The sequence below is a fragment of the Pomacea canaliculata genome, linkage group LG12 (assembly GCF_003073045.1).
Source record: "Pomacea canaliculata isolate SZHN2017 linkage group LG12, ASM307304v1, whole genome shotgun sequence".
Classification (NCBI taxonomy): Eukaryota; Metazoa; Mollusca; class Gastropoda; order Architaenioglossa; family Ampullariidae; genus Pomacea; species Pomacea canaliculata.
Genome location: NC_037601.1, coordinates 8211024 through 8232464, shown reverse-complemented (window position 1 = coordinate 8232464; position 21441 = coordinate 8211024). Strand labels below are relative to the sequence as shown.

At 41.4% G+C, this 21441-nt stretch overlaps 1 protein-coding gene across 3 annotated transcripts in view; it reads right to left on the bottom strand.

Annotated features, from left to right (window-relative positions):
* Positions 1 to 14843: 14843 nt before the first annotated feature.
* Positions 14844 to 21441, bottom strand: part of LOC112576772 (trafficking protein particle complex subunit 8-like) — a 30039-nt gene continuing 23441 nt past the window's right edge. For 2 of the 3 annotated variants that reach the window (XM_025259461.1, XM_025259463.1), the window contains 5 exons: positions 21255 to 21419; positions 20738 to 20842; positions 20414 to 20571; positions 19861 to 19950; positions 14844 to 19346 (listed from right to left, as the gene is read on the bottom strand). In XM_025259461.1, coding sequence (XP_025115246.1) covers positions 19028 to 19346; positions 19861 to 19950; positions 20414 to 20571; positions 20738 to 20842; positions 21255 to 21419 — 837 coding nt within the window. In that variant the 3' untranslated portion in view covers positions 14844 to 19027. The remainder of the gene's footprint in view (positions 19347 to 19860; positions 19951 to 20413; positions 20572 to 20737; positions 20843 to 21254; positions 21420 to 21441) is intronic. The other variant, XM_025259462.1, reaches the window with a different exon arrangement.

Sequence of the window (21441 nt, the reverse complement as noted above, 5' to 3'; positions counted from 1 at the left end):
CCCTTCACTAACCCCTGACATCCATGAATACAAACCCTGTTAGGACGCCATTACTCGCTCTCTCCCTCCTTTTATCTCCCTCTGTCTCTCCATTCCCTCACATTCTACAGTACTGACCCTAGTTCAGTCAAAGTCCGTTTGTAAAAACGGTTGTCAAGAAGTTAACAAACTTTAGCGACTCATCCCAGATGTGGCTACGAGCAACACAAAAGGACTAGCACCAAAGATCCGGTGTCCCTGTCCAGCTCAGATTCCGAAACTCGATTAGAATATTTTACATTCCGCAGACGACAGACAGGAGGCGCTGCTAGCGGGCGGAGGTCATAGCGCAGACGCACTGAAACCGGAAACAAAAGAAAACGACCGTTTGAGGACATTTCTTATCTTCTCTTTCCTCCACCGACGCCGCCAGCGGTCTGAGAAGTCGATCTGCACTGACTACAAATTGGGAATAGGGAGAGCAACCAGGGGCCAGGTCCAAAATACGGACCCCATCCATTGCAAGAGACTACCTCCAGCTACCTCCCTGTTGTTCTCACCAGGACACCCAGACACCTCGTCAAGCCCCACCTTGACCCTGGCTGGGTATTCACGTGAACCCGCTGGAAGCTGGGGAAGAGAGGAGATGGACGAGGGGAGAGACACTTGTTGTGATGTTAGTGTTTTGATATATGTTTCTTGATGTCAGTCTTCTGCCATTTGTTGTCTGATGTCACTGTTCTATATTTAGGTTCTGATATAGTTGCAAAAATATTCTGATATTGTTGTTTTATACCATCGATGTCGTCATATTTATTTTCTGGTGTTGCTGTTCTGATATTTTCGTTTTCTAGTGTCAGTGATCTAATATTTATTTCTGAAGTAAGTGCTCCGATATTTTTTTCTGATGCTAGTGATCTATTCTGTACTGCTGACCTCACCATCTATTTTGCCTCTGAGTGTCAAGGCAGCAGATGAAGGTGAGGTGCTGGTGGCTAGCTAACGCTCACAATCTCCAAGTCCTCAGGAACAAACTGCCAGTCACTATTCATAATGATGAAAACTAAGACGTCTGCCTGTTCATAATGAGAAAGAGAAGAACCAAGAAGCGGAAATATCCAGGCTCCCCAACAAAAGAAACCTTCTCGGGTTCATTACGAAGAACCAAAAAGGAATAAATGAAGAAAATCCTCTCCATTGTTATACTTTCCCACCACACACACCATCCATCATCCATCAACCTCTGGAAGCAGTGCGCGGCCAGCAGGACCCCGGGGGGCTGTCGGGACGAGCAGCACTTGTGTCTCGCACCCCTGTCCTCAAGTACCCCTCCTCCTACCCCACACCACAACATCCTTCCTCCAGTAAATATCTCCCGCTGAAAGGCCAACCAGAGTCAGGCCTGCAATTAAAGCTCAAAACAGTGGACAAGCTCATCGCCTGGTGACATTTTTGGAAGCGGAGGTAAGGGAGGTGGAGGTACGTGAAGCAATATCTGACATCATTGAAGGCAGCAGCCAACCTGGGAACAAACAGAAGTCTCGCCATAACAATGGTTTCACACAAAAATTGTACACAGGTTGGTCTTTAAGGGACCTCTCGCCTACAACTGGAGTTCAGGCCCAAAGGACACAACAGACTGAGACAATATCAGGGTCTCGGTCTCAGAAGCTAATCAGTGTCGACCTGCTGTGGTCTGGCGCCATGTTGACCACATTTCTCGTCTGCTGATCAGCCAGTCATCTCTGGCATGGATACATGCCTACATACACGCAATCAAGTAATTATCTTTCCACGCAGATAGGGTGGCTAACGATACAGGGAGTGACAGAGTGGAAGAAAGTGGAACATTGTTTTTTTCCTGAAGTTAATGCCGCATGAGGTCTGCTTGCTGCTGTACTGAGGTACCTAGCCCCTGAAGTCGGTTAGTCATATCTCTCTAGTCATGCGTCTACACCCGTTCATGAGTAAGAGTAGTTCCTCCGTGCCATCCTGTAATATTAGTAATAAACCCACCCAAGCCCTAACCCCACCTTACACCACCAGCACCAATCATTCCAGAAATCGAGATAATTTTGCACTTTTTGTGTAATTTTTCGTGCTTTTTCTGCATTGAGTACCACGTACAATTTCTTGCACTAACGTGGATTCCTTTGAACGCACACCATCATCGTCATTATCATCATCATCGTTGCTCCCAGATTTTTTTAAATCTTGACATGGGAACCACAAAGAGTAAGTTACCCACTCAGACAACCGCCATGAAAAGAAAGAAGTTTCGAGCTGTGAAAGCATCAGACTGCGTGTAGAGGGATACTCTCGAGATAAAAAAAATAAAAAAAAAACATATTTAGCAGACGAACGTTTCACTGCTGTTTCCTGTACCTCCGGGCATTTGTCCGTGCCCAGAAAATTTTCCCCAAAATCGATCCGACGGGAAGGGATTCGGGGACGGAGGTGGGTTGTTGGAGTTAAAAACCATCGAGTGGGTCCGCTTGAATTCTCCGAGTTTAATCTCTGTTCAGGTCTCCTACTTGAAACAAAAATCTCCTGCAATCGAGCTAAACCAAAGAATCGTTGAGAAAATTCGCCGTCGGACGGAAAATATACGCTTTGTGATTGGATGCCGGGGTTAGGCAGCCAGTGCGCATGTCTGCACGAAATTCACTTCCTTGCTGCTCTTGGTGTGGTGATGACTGCGAGGCTTGGTCAGCTGGTGGTCTCGCGAGATTTCGCAAGTCCTGATGGCTAATGAGAAGAATACTCGGCATTATGACAAACTTTGACTTATTGTGAGCGTGGCGCCATCTTGGTTCCAGATGAGTAATTAGTAAACTTCAAAGGACGTGTAGGGTCTGGATGTGAATTTTCTGTGATCACTAAATCGGTCGACAGACAGAGAGAAGGTGTGTGTCTGTGTGCAGGGAAGGAACTGTGGGTGGGGTGGAGAAGAAAAAGATAATTATGTACATGTAAGGCTTGGACGGTATTGCTATGGTTTCAGCGACATTTCTCTCGGGGATAAAATTTCATTAATTGGGGGCTTCGACCTTGCTTTCTTGACAGAACTGACAGAGGCTAACATGAAGACGAGAATACATAATTACTTGACCGAAAAAAAATCCTCCAAAAAAGAGAGAAGGTGGTGGATGTTAACTGTAACACTGTCGTGAGCTTGCCATGGAGGTAGAGTGAAGCGGTAGGTGGCAAAGGGTTAACTGTCGTAAACTGTAAGTCTGAGATGGACCACGTGACACAACCTCCACGTTTTTTTCCCCGTCGGTGATGACGCAATTCTCGCATTGAAACACACAAAACATGTAAACAACAACACAGAGAAGGCCAGTAGTAAAAATAAGGATGTAAGCAATCCTGTCCGACTGTATGCCAGAGGTGAACTTTTGTCACATCATATAATCAGACCTGCGCCATAGTAAAAATATTTTTTCACCTTAAAAATTCACTTTAAAATTCGCCACAAAATATATGCAACCCATTCTTTTTTCCTTCTTTCCCTTCTTATCTCCTTTTCCTCATTTCCCAAAGCCTGTCTCGGAGGGATAGGAAGAACTCCGTGCACCAAACTGTCGGATGGGGTAAGACTCGAACAGACTACTCTAACTTCCAAGCTTCTTTAATCCCTGTTATACCCGCTTCACCGACTTCCAGAAACTCCTGTCTCCTTCTCCTCCCATTTTCTAACCGAAGGTCACTGTACCAGTCCCCCCCAAGATATCATCTCACTTCTTACCGACGACCGATGTGAAGTCTGCAGAGGAAGAAAAAAACAACAGAGGAATAAAAGCTTGGGACTGGCAAATAAAAGAAAGTAATAGGCCAAAAAGCAGAAGGAAATGGAGTGCAAATCTCGTTAAGAAGGGAGAAGGTGTTAGCATAATCCGCTCGCCGCCTGAGAGCTATGCAGTTATTACTGTCAGAGTTACCTCGCTTTGCTGCTCCAGTAATATGCAGCCTCACAGACGGCGGGGCCGACAAATCGAATGGTTCATCACGACAGGGGGCGCTACAGACTCCAGTGGCCACAGTGGTTGCAAGGGGAGGACGGGGAGTGTACAGGACTGCGCAGGTTGGAGGTTTGCAGGTCTGCGTGGATCCACAAAGTTCGGGGACTGGGTGGGTACATATACTTTGCGGACGTTCACATGCTTGCATGACTGTGTGTGTGTGTTGGTGGGTCTGCCACTATGCTCGGGGGGTCTTACGGGTATTTCGTTGGTTGCACGACTGTCACTGACCGTCTTCAAATTACACCGGAAGTATGGTCTCCATACCATCGCCCCTTACGAGAACACGAACCATACTTCTGTTACTTTGACCATTTTGCTGGGTCATTGTGTGGCTCTCGAGCACTTTCTACACAAACAACACCCAGGGTGGACCGTTTCGCGCTACATCAAACACAGAACCTTCTCGCTCACCTCAATTCCAGTTCAGTCAACAGAGGCAGACTTTACGCTAAAAGACATAATTATACTGTGAATCTGAGAAACCATTTTTTTAATCCCACGCTTCCACTAAAATAAATACTGTATTTATTACACAACAGGTTTCCACACACCACCAAATGCTGATTCAAGCTGGCGTCATGCTTAAACACGCATAGACAGACACGCAGACACACATACATACACACATATGGAGAAAAAAAAAATCACATTCTTTCTCTAATCCTTTCTTGCTCTTTCTTCTGTCCTTCTCTCCATTCCCTCCCAGCAGACAGCTAAAGGAAGGTTTATTTTCGCCGTCTGCATAAACGCACGCAAGGATGTCTCTCCTTGACAGCATGCACTTAAACAGATTAGCTCCCCTTCATACGGGCAGTTCGGGGTCAGCAGCACGGGGCAGGGGCAGGGGCACCCACGGGGCACCACACGCTGCACCGCACTTCGATTAGCTGAGCGCACTCCCGCCGAACAGCACGACGCAATAGCTTGCGAGCCACAGCAAGCCATTTACTTTGACTCCCACTGACCCTCACCCCCAACCCCCCAACCCCCCAACCCCAGCTATTACTTCCCTTTGAGATAATGGTTGCAGATTCTTGCTTTCTCTACGAACCACCAGTTGATTTATCTTCACCGACTTTTCTAGACCCATAACTAGATAGTTTATCTATTCTGTTTACATTCTGTCTCTGACACGCATTTAATATATAAATGTTATGTTGTCAAAGTCAAAGTGAACACTGTTCACTCGAGCACTATGGTGAGAAGGGAGGCAAGTATGTAATAAGCATCACTGTAACGCGAGCCGTCTGCCGAGAGTTAATGACGGTGGGCGCTGCAGCTCCAGGGAGCACGTGACGTCAGAAAGTCTGAAACGTCTCCACCGGCGAATGGGTACAATGACGTCATGCATGACGTGGCGTACTTAACACGGTCGAGCAGAAGACAAAGATGGCCTCTTCAGTGCCAAGGGGAGTGAATGTATGTCATTGAAGTCTGTCTGAGACATAATCTATGATCTGACACTTACATCAAAGCTTCCACGGCCAACATATGGCGGACACAGGAATACCAAGACAATTAGAAATTTCATGATATTTAATTTTTAATTGTTGTTTATTTCATTTCTGCTTCTTTTGTGTGTGATTATGATACCTTGCCCTCCCTCCCATACACACACAGAGGCTTGCATACACACACCCAACCACAGAGACAAGTACACACACACACGAACAAAGGTTTCGTTTTAGTGGATCTTCTAAAAGGGCTCGATGCATTACAACAGGGTTTCGATAGGTGAACTTTATAACAACATTGACCTGTATAGGACGCAGTTATATTGTCCCTTGTGTTATGAGAACCAGAAGGATTGGAAGTTGCTACGAGCTGCGCTGCACAGAAGCTTGGAGTGTGGGTTGAGAAATAATATAAAATGAAATAATATAATATTTGAGAAAATAATAATAGCATTCGAGTTCTTTAGTTTCATTAACTTAGGTTGAAATTATATATGTTTCTGCAACCTATATTTCCCATTTCGATTTTTTTCTCGTTTTCAGATATTCAGAAATCTCGTCGAAAATCAGCTTCATTCCCAGGCAAGGACATTGCTAAATAGGACTTGACCGATTTCTGACTTTGTGTGTGTGTGAAGGTGGTCTTGGGCAGCACCTGCTGATTGTTGCCCCAAACATATGGCGGGTGTGAGTAGCGGGTCCTGTCAGCAGGTAAATTCTGGTCTCCCTTTGTTTTAGTGTTGTCCTGAATTGTGTATGAACACTGATGTGGTAATGCTTTGTTGTTTTTTTTTTAATTACTGATTTTACGTTATTTAATACTACAGCATCTGAATGTGTAACTAACTACTGAAGTTCGACAATCAAGTTGATTTGTAAGGAATCCTGCTGCATGTGAAAACTCTTTGCTCTGCGACTGTGCAACTGTTGGGAATAAAACTCAGCTTTGCTCAGTATGACTGTGTGGCATTGCTAAGTACATTAGCTAATTACACTGGAGCAGCTTTAAATTATTCAATATGGCAGACCATTACAGTAAAGTGCAGAGGAATAAATTTTTCATGACAGCAATAAATTTATAATCAAATGCTTGTAAAACAGTTTTCTTCATTTTCATGTTCGTAAACAGAAGTGGGGTTTCGTTCCCCTGTGCCTCACCCAAGTTCTATTTTTCTGATATCCTGACCATAATGACAGCTGTGTGAGTTTAGAGGACAGTGATACTTGCTGGTCCATTAGGACTGATGTACCTGTTGACCGTCAGCTGATAGGTAAACCCAAAGAGAAAATGTCAGAAATAGAGAAATCTGTAAAAATTTATTTGTTTATAACAAAGTGATGTGTCATATGATAGGTTGCTGTCAAGGGGACAATTTTACTATCCATACATTAGGTTTAGTAGAAGTTAAAAGGGAAGCCATGCCATATTTTTGTTTCACATACTCTCAGTGTTTTATACCAAGTTTTGTTATTAGGGGTGGGAGTGTTGTGATGAAGTGCAGGCTCTCTCTCTAACACTAATGAGACTGTCAGACTCCACCTACCGAAGGACGGCAAACTTTAGTTCTTAATTTCGTAAGTTTTTTCTTTCTTTTTTATTATCTTTGCTCCTTGCTAGAGCTGCACGCAACCCCCCCCCAAAAAAAAAAAAAAAAAAAAAGAAAGAAAAGAATTGCTGGGTTAGAAGTGAGAACCAGGAGTAAGCTGATATTTCTGCTGATCGTCGCTTACTTAGGAGGCAAGGGAGCTCACTCTATCTCCAGAAAAATGTCTTCTGCTTGACAGATTCATCGGAGAGCGCGAGCCTGCAGCACGTGACGTTCGCACGTGAGGTGTGATCACTCCACAAGAAAGAACCGCGATGTACAGAGTTGGGTTGGGTTGCACGTCAAGTCTTAAGTCGGACTTGTTAAGACCGAGCTTAGCGGCTTAGGCTTGCAGATGCCTGGTGCGCATGTCTTACGTTGTAAGACATCTCACGTGACAAGTCGACTGTTCAGACCAAACTCAACCAAGCGGAATTTCTTTTATGGCTGGCGATTTAAGACTTATTTTTAAGACATCACATGCGAACCATCCCTGGTGGGTGAGAGAGAAGCAGATCGCTGTCCTGTGATCGCCATTTTAAGCTCCATCTGAAGATAGCTGACCTAAAAACACCGTCGAACGTAAATTATTTTTAATTTTTTTCTTGAAGAGCGACTAAAATACAAACTTTTTTTCAGACCACGGAGTTGATATACTGCTGCTTCCCAGACGCAAGGTGAATGAGATGAAGTCTGTCTCTTGGTTACCAGACATCGCCAGACACAACCTGTAAGGTCAGAAATGTCCAAGGTTACTCTACGTTTGACCTTTTCTAGTGAATGCGCCTTGACAACTGAATCCAATCTTGTGTTTGTTCCTTTGGCTTATTTCTGTGACATGATGGCTTTTGCTCTGTGTGTGAGAGGAAGTGTGAGAAAAAATCCTCATGATCACCTTACACACCCCACACGTCGTTTGTCCAGTCGGATCACGTGCGTTGCAACGTGCGAGGCAAAAAAAAAAAAAAGAAAGAAAGAAAGACGAAAGCATGTGGCCAGTTAACGAGTTGTTGCTGACAATCTTACGACAACCTGGGGGAGGATAAATCTGCAAAACATGCTGAGGTTGAGAATCCAGCAACGCTCGAGCCGGCCTACTTTTTTACCTCTTTGCACAAGATCAATCTTCATTTGGGGCAATGGCCGTTGTTTACAGAACTTGAGTTTAAAACCCACGTGAAATTTGATGCCATGTTAATGATTGTCATCTTGAAGACCAAACAGCTTTTCTCGGTGTGCTGTGTAATCTTTGCTATAATCTATTCTCCTTAAAAGTCCTTTCCAGGACACATCTGGACCAATGTATGGCCAATGTTTTTGTTTCACAGTTACATAAAACCTTTGCCAACCTTGGTCGTTGTCTATATTTGGTCTGGTAAGAACTGACTTTAATGCTACTTAATGTCTGCATGCACTTTGTTCCATTAATGAAAGTGGAAATCACTGGAGAGATCCAGTTACTTGCATCATTGTATACTCCCTCCCTCCTTTCCAGCCTTGAAATGTCTTCTTTTCTTCTTATGTTTTAAAGAATCTCTCTGAATTTATTATCAGGTCACTTTTTCCCTGTGTTTTGATTCTGAGTTATCAAAAAAGCTCAACTTTACATTTTACTGTTATATAATTCTCTCTTTGAGTTTTAGCTTTTCCTAACCTGTTCGGATTATTCTTTCATGCTTTAAAGATTCTTTGCAGTTACAAAGGTCGACTGGGGTCATTATCGTGTGGTAGTTTTGCTTTGTTTTGTTGTTTTTGACAGGGATATGTTTGTGGAGGAGATATTGAAGAAGGTTTTTTCGTCCGCGAGGAGGTCATTCCAGTTTAATTTGTCACGAAGAAATTCCTGACGCGTGAGTAGGTTCTGATATTTTGCTGGACAAAGATATTTTGAAAATGTTCTGCTCACGAGGCATCGACTGTTCTAGGGGAAAAACTCTTCATCCATAAGTGAATGAAATCTCTATATACGTTGAACTGTATTATTTATGTAGCTGTAGAGTTAAGTTCAACTGTAGCCTTATGATGCTGGACGATTGTAGAGAATGTCATTCTGCTCTCAGCAGTCCTCGGCACAAAAGGTGAGATTGTTGTCAGGTGCAGTCACGTGCCTGGTTTTGTGTCGTCGACCTCGTCCTACACCGACGGTCAGGTCAGGACCGATGAAATAATTTTACCTCAGAAATACGTAAGGTGATTGAAGAAGAAGAAGTTAGACAGGGGAGAAAATGTGAATGAATGTATATGTGTGTGTGAGAGGGAGGTAACGAAAGAAAGGACAGATATTAAAAAACTTAATGAAAAATATTAGTGAGTATGGAAGGTAAATTATGACAAAAGTGGGCAATGGACCAGGTGGCAAAAAAATAAAATAAATAAAAAAAAAAAAAAAAGCAAGACAGGAGGGAGTAGAGTCTAAGTATGAAGACAGGATGAAGACTAGCAGAAAGAGGGGGAAGGAAGAGAGCAATGTAAAACTAGAGACTCGGGAATTATACACGGTTCGGGTGCTGGGAGAATTAGAAAAAATATCATCGCCACAGGCAATAATAGAAAAAAAGGTCGATAACTTTAATGTGCTGCAGCGCGGAAAAAAGAAACTTCAACTAATCACCCTTATCTCCGACAAATAGGTCTTCTGAGGGGATGATAGGAGACAGTGAGTGACAGGATCTCAAACATGCAAGCTGCAGGTGCCAGGAACTCAAGAAAAGAAGAAGGAAACGCAGGAGAAGATTTCTACCCAGTCATTATGTCAATTAGAAGTCGGGCTATTAACATGGCGCAGCTGCAACTGTCTACACATCGCTTTTTTTGTCTATCTCTCTCTCACACACACATATTGTCTCTTGGGTGACCTGTCGTTACAAGGTCTTCAACCTTTTTCTAGTACATCTTTTTTTGTTGCTGTTGTTGTTGTTGTTGATGATGATGATGATGATGATGATGATGATGATGATGATGATGATGATGATGATGATGATGATATGACATCGAGGTACCCGTTCTTTGTTTTGTTTAGCAACACCAGCACCAACAGTGACCTGAAGTAGAAGCAGCAGTAGCAGCAGGACGGACGCAGCTGCAGCAGTACACTAGCCATTGCAGTCAATTTTGTAGTAAAAACATCAACTGTTGAAAACAGTGTTTTATTTTAAAACTCTTGCTTACTCAGCCCTTTTACAAGTCTCCTTTTTTATTTATTTGCTTTCCTCATTCTTCTTTCTTTTTGGCTTCAAACGATATCTGCATTTCACGGCATTTTATTTTGCTCTTGCACTTTGTTCTTGCATTGCAAGCTGCTATAAGAAACCTCGAAATATTAATAGCAAGCCAAGCAGATGCTGCTGGTCCTTTGTCTTCATCTCTCTCTCTTTGGTCGCCATTGATTGTGCAAAGAAAGGAGGGAAGGACTCAGATGCGTATGTCAGCATTGTTAAAAAAACCGGTGGCGATATTTTTTTTTTTTTTTTTTTTGTCGCCTCTCTCGTCAGGACAGCTGTCTCGTGCGAAACCCCTCGGAGCCCACAAGACATTGCGCGTCACGTGACGGAATTGTTGCTGACAGTCGTTTATGACAACCTCAGGAGGAGGATGCCACGAAACACGCTTAGGGTCAAGATCAGTCGGGAGCGTGTCTCCCCGCCAAACCGTAGAAAGCTCTCCTCCAAACTGGTTTTCCTCCTCATCATTAAAGCTTCTCATATCCAGATTAACTCCTTTTGACGGCGAGATCCTCCCGACGTTTTCATGTTTAATGACGGGGCTGATGATGGGCGGATGTCGTCTGCTAGGCTTCTCTCCCGGGGCCTTATGCTTGTCATCGAGTTCCAGGGCAACGCAGGGACATCCCGAACATTGACCAAGCAAACAGAAGCAAAGCTGATGATAAAAGAAAGGTTAGATGAAATCATGAATTTCAAAAACCTCGATGCCTAAAAGAAAGAAAGAAGAAAAAAAAAAAAAAAAGTATACAGCAGCTTTTTAAGATGGGTTACTTTTAAAAAAATTACATATCCCAGAATCATTTGCATAAGAATGAAACAGAAAATAATAAAAAAAAACTCAATCGTTTCCACTGTCCTTAGAATACAGCAGGAAATGGATGTTATTGGATAAGATGGCGCCTACAACCTTGTGCTACATGAACCTTTAGAACAGAAGGCTCCCTGCACGGACCGATCGAGGTTCTGGTAATCTTTATGCATTCCGAACATCAGCTTCGCCCTGAGAAACCGATCCCAGAAATGAAAGAAGCTCTTTAGCCGCATCCTCGGCTCGCCCTTCGATACTTCGATTTTGATGACGCTGCCATGTTGCCCGAGTGCAACCTTTTCTTCACTCGCACTCTTTACTTTTTCCATTCCAAACACCAGGAAACCATGAAAGCATATTATCCGTCTGGCTGTATAGTAGAACTCCAAAGATTATAGACAGTTCCGACAAAAAAGTCGCACTATAGCAGCGCTTTTCTGCAAAGCTGTCTTATCACTAGAAACAGGCCATCTTGTGTGGTGAAAATGAAGAAAAAGCGCTCAAGGGTCTGTTATAGGACAGTACTCTATTTGGTCTTCTTCGAGAATCCTTAAGGGTAAACACAGAAGCAGCTTACCTTATACTTAACTCCCCGCATCTACCACTGGGAGAGCGGGGAAGAAATTAAGGATGGCATCATTAATTTTAATTTCAAGATCGATGTAAGCGCCGTCCCGTTGTAGCCTCTTCACTCACTCATTCCCTCTTGAACTACTTTTTGCTACTTGGACAATCAGGAGATCCAAGGGAAGGGTTTTAGAAGACATGCCAACCAACCATTTCACCTGCAGCCTTCGCCCTTCTCAATATGCTTGCTCTACCTTCAAGAGGAATCATCAAGCAGAGTTCAAAACAAGATTTTTCACTTATGTTCCTGCGTTCGGTGGCCTTAATCTTTCAAAAGTTTGCGAACTGGTTTCTTGCTGTGAGCATTCATCTTTGACCACGCGCGTGTGATCACGAAAGCTTTGTGCAAGCGTAGCATCCTCATCAAAGTATGTGCAGTTTGTCAAGCTAATGGGCCACACATGAAAGACGAGAGCCCCGAAGACGACAACATTAGTTGTCTGGTAAAGAACACGAAATTTTAACGCCCATGACCAATGGGTGGACGAGGCTTGATCGTCTGTACCCCATACATCTCTAGCGACACCCACTAATCCTGAGACGCGCTTCTAGCGTTTTCCATCCATCCTCCAGACAGTGAAGGCAATGTAGCATTCTGCATGGGCTCTGCAGCCAGACCACAAATGGCTAGAAAATGGCTTAGTCCTCGTCCAGAAGGAGTCTGCGACCTCGAAACAAGGGAACCAAAGTACAATTGTCCTTGAAGGCCACCCTTGTATTGGTCGTTCGCTCTTTTCGTGCTTAATCCATCGCAAATAAGAAATGGCCGCTGCAAAATAAATCCTGATGGAATCACGCTTTGGGAAGAACAAGATTTTAACAACAATTCAGGCAGCCAGTGGTTTCCCGTGTGTCTGGCTACAAACTTCCTTTCACTCTTCTTGTTGGAAGAAACGACTGAAGTTCTTCTTTTCTGTCTTTTTTTTTTTTTTTCTTTTTTCTTTTTTCTGCCAGGGGCGCGAGATTTCCTAGGCTCTAGCAAGTTTCGTCCCCAGTCCACATCACTCTCAGTGGGCGCTCAAGTGGGAGTACTTCCCACAGGCGCTGTCGAGTCATATTGAGCGCCGCGTTCTAGAAAGTTCTTTCAAGACCACTTCCTTGTCTTTTCCCGGCAGTAATTGTCTCTGTAGAGGTGCCGAGGACACGAGAGGATATTTGTATCACTTGTAATTAGTTTCCAGACGGCTTGAGTCGTAAAAAGACTGTGATCGAGAATTGTTTGAGATCGCGAGATTCTGGTGTCAGGTGAAGTTTTTACTGAGAAATGAGTGCAGTGGGTTACTTCCCATAGATAGATATATTTACAATAGATCATCATGATCGTCGTCGTTGTCGTCATCGTCGTCCCGGTGTGTTCCAGTAGTGCCCTTCACACTTTTATATTTGAAGTTACATGTAGTCAAGAAAATCCCGAGACCTAAGGAAAACATGTTACCTTTTCATGTGAAAGTGTGTTTTGAACAGTTTATTTTCTTATTTTATTTCAAACTTTTTAGTCTTTTTAAATTTTGTTATCGATTTGTTTTCGTTTTACTTTAAATTGCAACTTTACTACCTCTCGGTCGAATTGGGGGAGATAACTATTGTGTACTAGACCTAGAGCAGCAGTTACTTATCTCCCTTTAGTTGGGCCCGTAATGTCTGGTACAGCAGTGGTGCCCAACCTTTTCTCTTGCAAGAGTCGTCATCATTCTCTGTCCTTGTTTTCGCAAATTTGGAAATGTTTCTGGTGATATTTCCGCGTAAAAGTATGGTAGTTCTTTTTCTCGAAAGAGACCCTGCAGTGATGTCCGCCATTATAGCTCAGTCACTTCCAGGTGTAGATCACTTGGAGCTATGAAAAAGTCAACTGAAAACGGATTTTCGAACAAACGAATCTCATTTTTCATGGGGTGAAAATCTTCAAAATGTTTACTCAGCAGCTTGAGAAGTTGAACCATTTTTCCTGACGCAGTGCAGCGTATGTTGGAAAATGCACCGACCACGTTCTCATTCAGTTTGTGGTATGAACAGTTTCAGCTTGAAAGGCACTTACGTCTGAATACACATGATCGACAGATGAGCTTGTATTTGCCTTGCAGCTTGAGATTAATTCATTTAAATACGCCGTCAGATCGCACAAGATTGCTAAATCCCACAGCCACGAGGGATTGCTCAGCTCTGGAAGCTGTTTTGATTTTTCAGTCATGAAGATATCAATCTCGTGCCTCAAGTCAATAAAGTGTTTCAACACTTTGCCTCGACTCAGCCAGCGGACTTCACTATGATAAACAACATCACCGTGGTCTGATTCGATTTCGTTGAGGAATTCTTTGACAAGCCTGTTATTCAGTGCATGCAATCTTATGAAGCTTGCGGATTTAACAACCTTAACATATTTCAAGTTCAACTGCTTCCCACAGAGATTCTACTGGTGAATTATGCAGTGGAGAACAGTGTGTTTAAAAAGGAAGGAGGCCAAGCTGAGACACAAGGAAGCAAATTTTAAATCCCAAGGACAAGAAGATCATGGCAAAAAACTAAGAATGTAGTGTAGAAAGCTGAAGTTTTATCAGATGCAATAGTCAGACTTATGGAAACGTCTGTATCAAGTTCTGAAAGAAAAGAAAGCCACAAAGGAATGCTTTGCTTAACTGACTAGACTGACATAGTATTCCCGTGTTTGTTACTACAAAAACTTGACACAAATATGGCAGCAATGGCAACAATAATTTTAAAATAGGGGACATAATAAAGGAAGGGGGCTCAGAGGAACCAGGGTATTTTTTCTGAATAAATTTTTTTTTTGGAAGAAGCAACATGACTTCACCTGTCACTATGGTTGTTACCTATCAGAAGTCAAAACTAAAAATGTAGGACACTGACAATTATAACTTCATGTAACCAAGTTCTTATTTGCACCTTTGACCATTTAGTGATAGGCTTTCGTTTGCAAAGACAGAAAAGCTTTAAAGCACAAATGAGGGAAGAAAGAAAGTGAAGACCTACAATAATACCATTGAAAGCTGTATGCAGTTCATAACTGCATCTCCTCACATGCTTACACACACACAACCTGTGCCTTTAAGAACCATTTATATCAAGTTCTCACACACCACTGCAAACCAATCACCACCCAATGAAAGGAACAAGACCTAGCCAGGTCTTCTTCATGTTCTTTTATTATGGTTGCATGGTGTGAAAATGTACAGTAGCACAAAGCATCACTCTTTACAGGAAGCCGCTTGCTGCAAGAGTTCAGTTGACAACCAATCAATGAACAGTTACAGGACAGAAATCAAACAAGCGAGCATGACCAGTGGGTTAGACCACAGTCAAAGTAAAATGTTTTCCACGAAATAAAAAACACACCTTTTGTCACTATGACGGGAGAGTGAAGTTTTTGCAAAGACTGTACAACATCAACTGCCAACGCTGTATGACACTGGATTACAACTGCAAGATAGAGTCCACAAACTTGAGTGATCACAATAGCTACTGGTAAGGACTCTGCTACAACACTGCCATTTCCATTGAAATAAGGTGATAAATATGGTAGTCATATGTATATGGAAAAAAATTGCAGTTATGTTAAGTTTAAACAGTAAAGCAAACTTAGTATTATTAAATGAAAATTGCACCTTAAGAACTCGCTCCAACCCTTCATTAGGGTTCATTGACATGCATAAGACTTTTTCAAACTTGTAATTTGGTGACAAGTAACACAGCACAAAATGGAGGAATGGGCATATTGATGATCTTTCCAGTTCTAAAGACTGACTTCTTCAATTCCTAACCTACAAAATGACAACTAAATCAAGAACAAAACTAGTTGCTCTAATGAGAATGGATTTGATTAACCTTAAAATGTTCATATGGCTACAGAATATTTGTGCACTGCACCTAGCTGCTAGCTGATTGTCAGTGCATGATGTGTACACCTTCCAACCTGGACAGTTTGAATGCTGCAACTCAAAAATACATTTTTCATGGGTATCTTCTGCATTTTACTCATACTCATTTCTTTTGTAAACCTATTAGCACTCTTCCAAGCAGGACTTTATGTATAAACCAAATGCACCCATACATGATTTGAGAGAGAAATGCATGCATCTACAAACCAGGAGTAAACAAATGAAATTCATTTTCTTGCATCATATGCAGACACCAGAAAAGAGACATTTTTAAAACAGCACAGACGATGTCAACAACCAAATATGTATGATAATAATGTATGCCATTTACTGAATCTTGTGTTTTACAACCACGTGTGAAGAACACGCTCTCACACCAGATGGTGCCATCAGGATCTACATAAATATATAGAGAGAGAGACTATAATAATGTAAAATGGTTTGTAATTGGGAATAGAGATGAAACCTAAACAAAGAAATACTATAGATGAAACCTAGGTCAGAAAACAGTGCTCTAGTAGCTCTGTCATAAACACAGACATCAGGCTATAATGTTGGAAACAAGGAAACAGGAAACTGATTTTTTAGTTTGGTCCCAAGAGGCAACGTCCAAAATCACAAACTTTATGGCGAACATAAATTCGCATACACTGCTGCTGGGCATGACTAGAAAAGAGATGCATGTTCCTGGCAGGGAAACTGATTGGTGATCTGCCTTGAACAGAAATTTAAAAAAGCATGGTTCGAATTTTCACCCCAGCTAATTTCTTCTTAATCACATTCATTTTATAATTTATACCTGTTTGTGCTACCTAACAATAGTAATAATAAAAAAGGCAGTTCTATAGCACATTTCCCTGCCAGCAGCAAGCTCTATGTGATTTGACATAAATGTTAAAGATTTAGTTACTGCCTGTTTAGTCAAAGGTGATCAATATTACATAGTAAACACTAACAAATGCTTGTCTGCCAAATATTATAAACTCAGATTTAACTCTTTTATGCATGACTAGATGCATGTTATTTCGAAATCGTTAGCTGATTTGGATACACAATGCTTTCCCTAAAATTTGAGAAAAAATACCATAAATATTAATTGACACACATGAAGAAGTCACAAATTTTGGATCTACTAAAAAAAAAGCCCTGTCCAAACACAGGTCAATAAAAATATAACAAAATAATTCCTACACATTTCTGATAATAAAATTTAATAATCATCCGTGCTGCATTTTGTATCATCACAACCTACAATACAGCAGAACTGCAACATTTTTTTTCAACCCAAAATAATATACAACTCTAAAAAAATACTACTAATCAAGTTAATCTATGTATTTTCTGCATTTGTCGTCTTAAGTTGTCTGGACTAAAATAAATTAATTTATCACAAAACCTAAGAGTGATATCAGTACACATCCAACAACACTTATCAGCCACTCTGTATCCATCAGTACACAAGCATTTTCACATGATATAACATACTGTATCTTCTGCATCAGTACAAGCAAACAACTTATACCTGAATACAAAAGATGCAATTCTGTTTACACAACATTATACTAGGACTGCTACACATCTACCAGCTCCTGTTCACTTTCAGCATTCCAGTTATGTCTTTAAAAGAAAAAGCCTACACATCTAACAATGAGCTTAAACTATTTTGCTGAGTTGCAGATCAATCATAAAACAAAAATATTAAAAAAGTCTTCACTTTAGATATTAAATCCTTTAAATTGCATGAGCTTGTATCACAACACCCACTGCATTATGGGAATGACAATATCTGAGTTTACTTAGAAATACAGAAAGAAAGATTACTTTATGTACAACTTTATATCTCCGGGAAACTTATGAAGTTTTCATGAAGTATAGACAAAGAACTCACAGTTAACCTGTACAAAGACATGGGTACATATGTGCACATTCATAAACTGTACACAAATATAAAAACTACAAATCTTCTGCTACTCAAGCGCATACTGGCACATGAATGTACAGAAATTCTAACCCATACACACACCAGCATACAGTTTGTGTTTTATGCTGTGCCAGCAACTAAGGCTATATCACGGCCACCAGCATACAGACATGTATCCAAGACCACATGCCAATCAACCTACCCCTACCCCCAATACAGCAATCTGTACATGTATACAGACTGCAAAGTACAACTAACAAAACACAACAAACATTATCACAAGGCCAGCTTCACTAAAATCATTGGCAATGCATCTTAAAATATAGATGGACAAGACAGTTGTCTACACTGTCACAAACATTCTTTGACAGCCTAGCCTACTTTAGAATTGTGTTAGAAAAATTGAGTTAATCATTCACAATAGATAGCAACTTCACTCTCACAACTGTGCTGTATTCCTGAAGGAAATGAAATTTACCCTCTTTGGTACTGAAAGCATACATATCTGCAGCCAGACTGCAGCCAAATATTCAGGTTCTTACCACCGGTTATCAGCCTTCCCACCAGCCTGCCTGAGACACATTACACGATTCCCACTTAAATGTTATTTCATGTTTTCCTTTGCACCTATAGCAAAGTAAATGCCTCACAGTGTGCTCTATGTTGAACCCAGTATTTCCATTCTCAACAATCCTAACAAATCCCTTAAAAATATATATATATTGTCATTCACTTTACTGCTGTTAACGGCCAGTTAAATTAAAAAAGTCACAGACAGCACAACAGCCAAAAATATCTAAATACAGAGAATGGGATTAAAGGACTCGCAGTGGAGTTGAATTCTGTGGACTAGCATATATGACAATGCATTAACACTACAACAGTTTCAAATTATGAAGTGCACCCAAATATATGCTAAAACCTGTCTGCATGCACATGGGGAATGGTGCATTTAACAATACAAAAATCAGGCAGAGAAAAAAAATGTACATCAACCACTTTAACAAACTCTACTAATTTCCTTGCAACAATGTATATGAGACTCCAATGGAATTAAAGTGAACAACTGTTCCAGCTTCAACATTTCATTTTAACATGGATATAAAGAGTCAAACTTATGACTTGCAATTCACTTTTACTTAGCATAACATGCTCCTGAAACTTTTTCTGCAATGTCTTGTGTGCAAGAAATTTCTACAAAACAGTAAAAAAAAAGTGTTTTTGCAAGACTTTTTTGTTGGTGAACTATGCAAAAGTCCACAAATTGTATTTTAACTGGTGCCTAACTGTTTTGGGTGCATGTTTGCATAAATACAGAGGCATGTCCGCACACAAATATCCATTTATACATGCACACACACATTCATGCACACAAATATTCAAACACATCCACACATTTCTTTTGTGTAAGTTCAGCAATATTGAAGACTGTGAAGAAACGTGGTCCATGATGTGTGAGAACTCTGTGAGGTGCAAAGGGTTGTCCCCTTTCAGGTGCATACAGGGATCAGGAGAGAGGGAGGAGAGTGATAATACTGGGCGTCGGCTGACGCTGGAGAATCATCTGAGACTGATCGTCGGAATATGTGACAAACACAGCCAGAGTGTTGAGGTTGTAGGTACCAGGACGTAAAAATCCGGCGTTGAGATGCAGCTGCGCACTCTCTCCCTCTCGCAGGCTGACCTTGGCATTGGTATGGCCCACCCACCTCATGGAACTGCTGAGGGGAACTGGAGATGGGAAGACCATGCTCCCTAGAGCCAAAGGTGTGACTGCCTGACCAGATGCTAGTGTAGAGTCCCCTTGGTTGGATCCAGCACCAAACCTGTGACACATTTTTCTCTTGTAACTCACTTTCATAGGCCATCATATAGTGTTATAAATATATTATTACAATGAAAGGCAGACAATGACACAGACAATATGATAACCACAAATATTTCAAAACACAAGATACCAGAAAACAAAATGTAAAAAAAAAAACATCTGACAGAATGCAAATTCAAACATACTAAGTCCAAGATGTAAAAGTTCATGGCGACACCCAAAATTAGCCATCTTTTTAATGAAACTTACACATTAACATCCTCGAAAATTCTAACGCCTGACAATGCAAGTCGCACGTACGGTGTTTTTGATCTTATTTGAATTCTTATCCTACACAATCAAATAGGACAAAAAAATTCAACATCTGCAACTTTGTGACTCGAATTGCAATGACCTCATTTCTAAATAAATAAGAAAAAATTTAATAAAGCAAACATACAAAAGTGAGAGATGAGGGGAGAAAAGTTAGGAATGAGGGTATGAATGCAGAAGCTACCTACAGATAGACGTACCTATCAGAAGATTTGCTGGTGTCTATCAGTACCTGTACTTGTCGCCATGTCTGGTTTTGCAGGTTGAGGGTAACAGGCACCACGCACATTCTGAAAGAACATGTAAGACGTGAATACCAAGTGTACAGGATCAAGAGAGCGAAAGTATCGGAGGTTGAAGGACAGGCAAATAATGAAAAGGGGGCAAAGAGGATGTATGCATACAGACACATGATGATGATGATTGATGATTGGTTGATGATTGATGATTGGTTGATGATTGATGGATGATTGATGGATGATGGATGATTGATGATGATGAGGATGGAATTTGTACAGTGTGTTTCTCCCTGTATAGGCAAGCTCAATGCACTGTGCACAATAGTCTACAAACCAGAAATTGACCAAACAATAAGAACTACATATGACTAAGTTCCACAGAGGGGACAGCATGAAGTGTGCTATTGGAGCCAAATCTCAAAAATACCTAAAAGAAGAGATTTACTGGTGTTGCAAGGTGAAAGAACTCCTTTATGAAACAGAACAGTACCAGTGAGACATAGCGGAGACTCACCCTTTCTTAAAACTGTAGGCTGTGGACGGGGCGTGTCTAAAGGAATATGATACAAGACGAGTGGTAACCTCAGCACTGGGTCCTGATGGCGGCTCCTGCTCAGTGTCAGAGACAAACTTCAATGGTGGTCGTTGGGCTGGTGCCTGTTTTGATTCAGACTGTTAAAATGATGTTAGGACAGCTATTCATCATCTATGGTAGCAAATGAGATGGGCTATAAAAGCAAATAAATTCTTACAAAAAGCCAAAAGATAGGGGTTCAGTTTGTAAAAAGAAATGGGAAGGCAGACTCTAACATAATACAAACAGAATGCTGCAGCTTACCACAACCAATGGATATGAAGTGACGTATATATCTAAGGTGCGTATGTGGACATGATGCTGCCCCACTAGAATCTTCATTTGTCCATTTTCTTGCACCACAAAAGCCTGCACATGAAATAATCTTTATAATTTCACTTTACAAAAATACCCAACAATACTAAGCCAGCTGGTAAACTTCCTTTAATACAACAGAAAAAGGGATTGTGTGCTTGCACTCACATGACCTTTTGAATATGTGTACGCTCCCCTCCCTTTCCCAGACACCCTCATTATATACACACTCTCAACACACAGAATAAGAGGGAAAGATGGAGTAATCCCAAGACAGAGAATGTGAAATAAGATAAGAAACAAACAGTAAACTATCTAAAAGTAAATCTTAAGTATAACATGGCTTGAATAGATGATTAACAATGATTTCTGTTATGCTCAATATGAAAATTGGAAGGTGTTAAAACTTCTAATTTCTATGCCAGCAAAACTCAACAAAGCCCTTCTAACAAGATAACAGACATACCTTCCACAAGAAGATGAGTGTCAGATCAACTCTAAGTGCTGCCTCCAGATCCAGGTGGTCGTTCATTCCTGACCTCTTCACCACCTGCTCATTGCCGTCTCGTGATTTGTCCGCAGCCCTGTTACGGACATAAAAGTCTCGGCACGGAGTTTTTGTGCTGTCAATCTGCAACACAGTATGCAGGGGT